At 52.1% G+C, this 2,841-nt stretch overlaps 1 protein-coding gene across 1 annotated transcript; it reads right to left on the reverse strand.

The window, feature by feature from the left end:
- Nucleotides 1-1,150: 1,150 nt before the first annotated feature.
- Nucleotides 1,151-1,882, reverse strand: LOC117170905 (protein NYNRIN-like). Its single transcript, XM_033357952.1, has one exon. The coding sequence runs from the start codon at nucleotides 1,880-1,882 to the stop codon at nucleotides 1,151-1,153; it is 732 nt and encodes a 243-aa protein (XP_033213843.1).
- Between the last annotated feature and the right edge of the window lie 959 nt (nucleotides 1,883-2,841).

Raw genomic sequence — 2,841 nt, forward strand, 5'->3', positions numbered from 1 at the left:
CATACTTTGAATAAAATATTTGTTATCATTCTCTTGAAATAAATGTGTTTTTTTCTTGAAAAAATACCGGTTTCATATGTATACACCTGGTATTTCCCTTTTCTATGGTAAAAAGAAGAAAAGGCCCGTGAACTAACGCCGAAAGTCAGATGGTACAACACATAGGGAACCCTCGAGACACGGTTAGATCAATTTATAGTTTGCTTTTTCTTTATTCTTCAATCTGTAATTTTTTACCATTTAATTATCTTTCAAACGCCACGTCTCGAGGTGCCGGTTGAGCTCTCCGGCTCGTCCCGTGCGCCAGAGGAGGAAAGGTAGAGAGGATAGAAAGAGAAGGCGAATGAAGAAGGAAAGGAGATAACGCGCGTGGGAGGGAAAGAGAAGACACTGGCGTACGTGATTAAAGCATGCTGCCGAGTTTTTGTACCGAACGAAAACACGACGGCAGGCTCGTGTTTTTTCATGAGCAGGGGACCTTTTCGTGCATTTACCGTTACACAGGCCAGCGGCAGATGTGCCGAAACAATAGTAATTACTTTACAAGGGGGTAGGCAAACTCGTCGCTGAAGCTCAAGAATCCTCAATTTGTCACGTTAGGCCTTCACTTGAAATTTCCTCTCGGAAAATTTCAAGTAAAGGTATGTGAAAAAATTGCTGGACGCTTGAGGTTCTCAATTTGTCGTTCCGACATACATCAACTCCACCCCTTCCCGGATAGAGTTTGCTTACCCCGTATGTTGATGAAAGTTACAAGGACCCACCCATCCCTTGGTTAGCTGGTCCTAATTAATACTTAGCCTACTCCTATCTAGGGTGCCTTGCAGCAGCCCTGGCTGAGCCCTATGCACTAGTTTATGTCGGGTGCCTCGCGGCAGCCCGGCCCTATTTTATTCTAGAAAGATGCCTTGCGGCAGTCTCACTTAATTATTTACATGCTGTGCGCGCCTCCGCCGAGGCGCGTATGCTCTAGCATCCCGATAATTGACGGGTGCCCGCTGTCGCAGTTGATAACGACGTCCGATGTCTTGTGCAGACGGAGCCTAAAACCTTTCTTCAGTTCTTGGTTCCGCCGTTCTGTTGGGTTGGCACGTGGGTGATAAACTGAAGTCGTCCACAGTTCGGCGCCCCATCGGCGGCTAGCCTCGACTCAAACCTGACCCGTGAATTGGGGCCCGTTGTCACTCAGCACCCTGCGCGGGTATCCGAAGCGACTGAAGACCTCCTCCTCCATGAGCCGTGTAATTTTGGGGGCTTCGGCTGTCCTCAAAGGAAAAGCTTCTACCCAGCGGGTAAATATGTCAGTTACCACCAGAATGTAACTGTGGCCCTGACTAGTTCGGGGATACGGGCCCATGAGATCGACTGCGACCGTATCCCATGCGCGCTTTGCCGCTCGGGGTCGTTGATTATCGGGATGCTTCGCTTTTATTGGTTTGCAACATATGCATAGGTGGCAGCCGGCTACGTATCGGCGAATCTCCCGGTTCATTCCGGACCAGAAAATGTTTTCCCTAATAGCCCGTATCGTCTCGTCGGTTCCCGGATGACCGGCTATTGCGGCGTCGTGATGTTCCCAGATGACCTTAATTCTCAATGCTGAAGGCACTCGTAATCTCCAAATCCCGGCGGTGTCCTGGCACCACCATCCTTTCTCTGTTAAGCGGTGTCGATCCAGTAACTCCTTCTCAGGCTGCGTCGGTTGTGGCAACTCGGCCAATCTCCTCCATTCCAGGACGTCTTTGGTGATAGCCGGGTCCTCCTGTTGGGCCTCGATCACCTCGTGGTACAGCGGGGCCCGAGCTAAAGCGCTCAAAACGGGCACTGTCGTGGCGCTGTCGGGGCGGGCCGTTTTGGCCGTTGGCGGCAGCATTTGCTCCATGTCGGGCTCTCCGGGCGAGGCCTCGTCTGGGTTCGGATTGCTTGAGAGGGCATCTGGCAATTCGTTTTCTTTGCCGGGCACGTGTTCAACCGTGCGTGGAAAACGGCTAAGAAAAAGGTCCCACCTGGTTAGGTTATCCCTCGTATCCTTCTGGCGTTCTAACCAGGTGAGCGTTTTACTGTGAGTCCTCAATGTGAAGGGTTATTCCTCCAAGAAGGGCCGGTACCTCTTAATAGCCCATACTATAGCCAAACACTCCTGCTCATTGCAGTGGTACCGGGCTTCTGTGGGCGAGAACTTTGCACTAGCGAACGAAATTATTCGCCTCTTTCCGTCGAGTTCGTCCTGCATTAGTACGGCACCCATCCCACGGGCACTAGCGTCCGTCTGCAGGACGAATCTTAACTCAGGGTCAGGCCTGCTAAGGGTGATTGGCTTCTGGAAGGCGGCTTTCGCGGCCTCGAAATGTTGCAGGTTCTCTGGAGTCATCTTGTATGGTCGTTTGGTCGAAAGCATATCCGACAGCGGGGCGAGAATGATGGAGGAGTTCGGAATATACTCCTTCACCCAGTTGCAAATTCCTAGGAAGGATGGCATCTCCTTGCGGGTTCGCGGCGGGGCGGCGTTCCGGATGGCCTCGACGTGCCCGGTTTGCGCCGAGTTTCCTTCTGTGCTAACCATGTGGCCCAGGTAGGGCAGAGTCGTCTGCCCGAAGCTGCATTTCGTTGGTGCGACCGTCAGACCGTAGATACTCGGCCGTGCAAACACTAAGGCCAAGTGCAGGAGGTGCTCGTCCCAATCTCGCGAGTAGACGACTATGTCGTCGAGGTACGCGATTGCGTACGTACCCCATTGTTCTAAAGGGTGATGTGGTTGGCTCAATGATGCCATCACGGAGCATTTCGCGAACCTGGACATCGATATATTGGCGTTTCTCGTCTGAATAACGCCTGGGGGCT

This window comes from Belonocnema kinseyi, chromosome 4 (assembly GCF_010883055.1).
Source record: "Belonocnema kinseyi isolate 2016_QV_RU_SX_M_011 chromosome 4, B_treatae_v1, whole genome shotgun sequence".
In the NCBI taxonomy this organism is placed as follows: domain Eukaryota; kingdom Metazoa; phylum Arthropoda; class Insecta; order Hymenoptera; family Cynipidae; genus Belonocnema; species Belonocnema kinseyi.

Bases quoted from the DNA above. Each gene is read 5' to 3' on its own strand.
- LOC117170905 (XM_033357952.1), bottom strand. From the start codon at position 1,882: ATGGAGCAAATGCTGCCGCCAACGGCCAAAACGGCCCGCCCCGACAGC.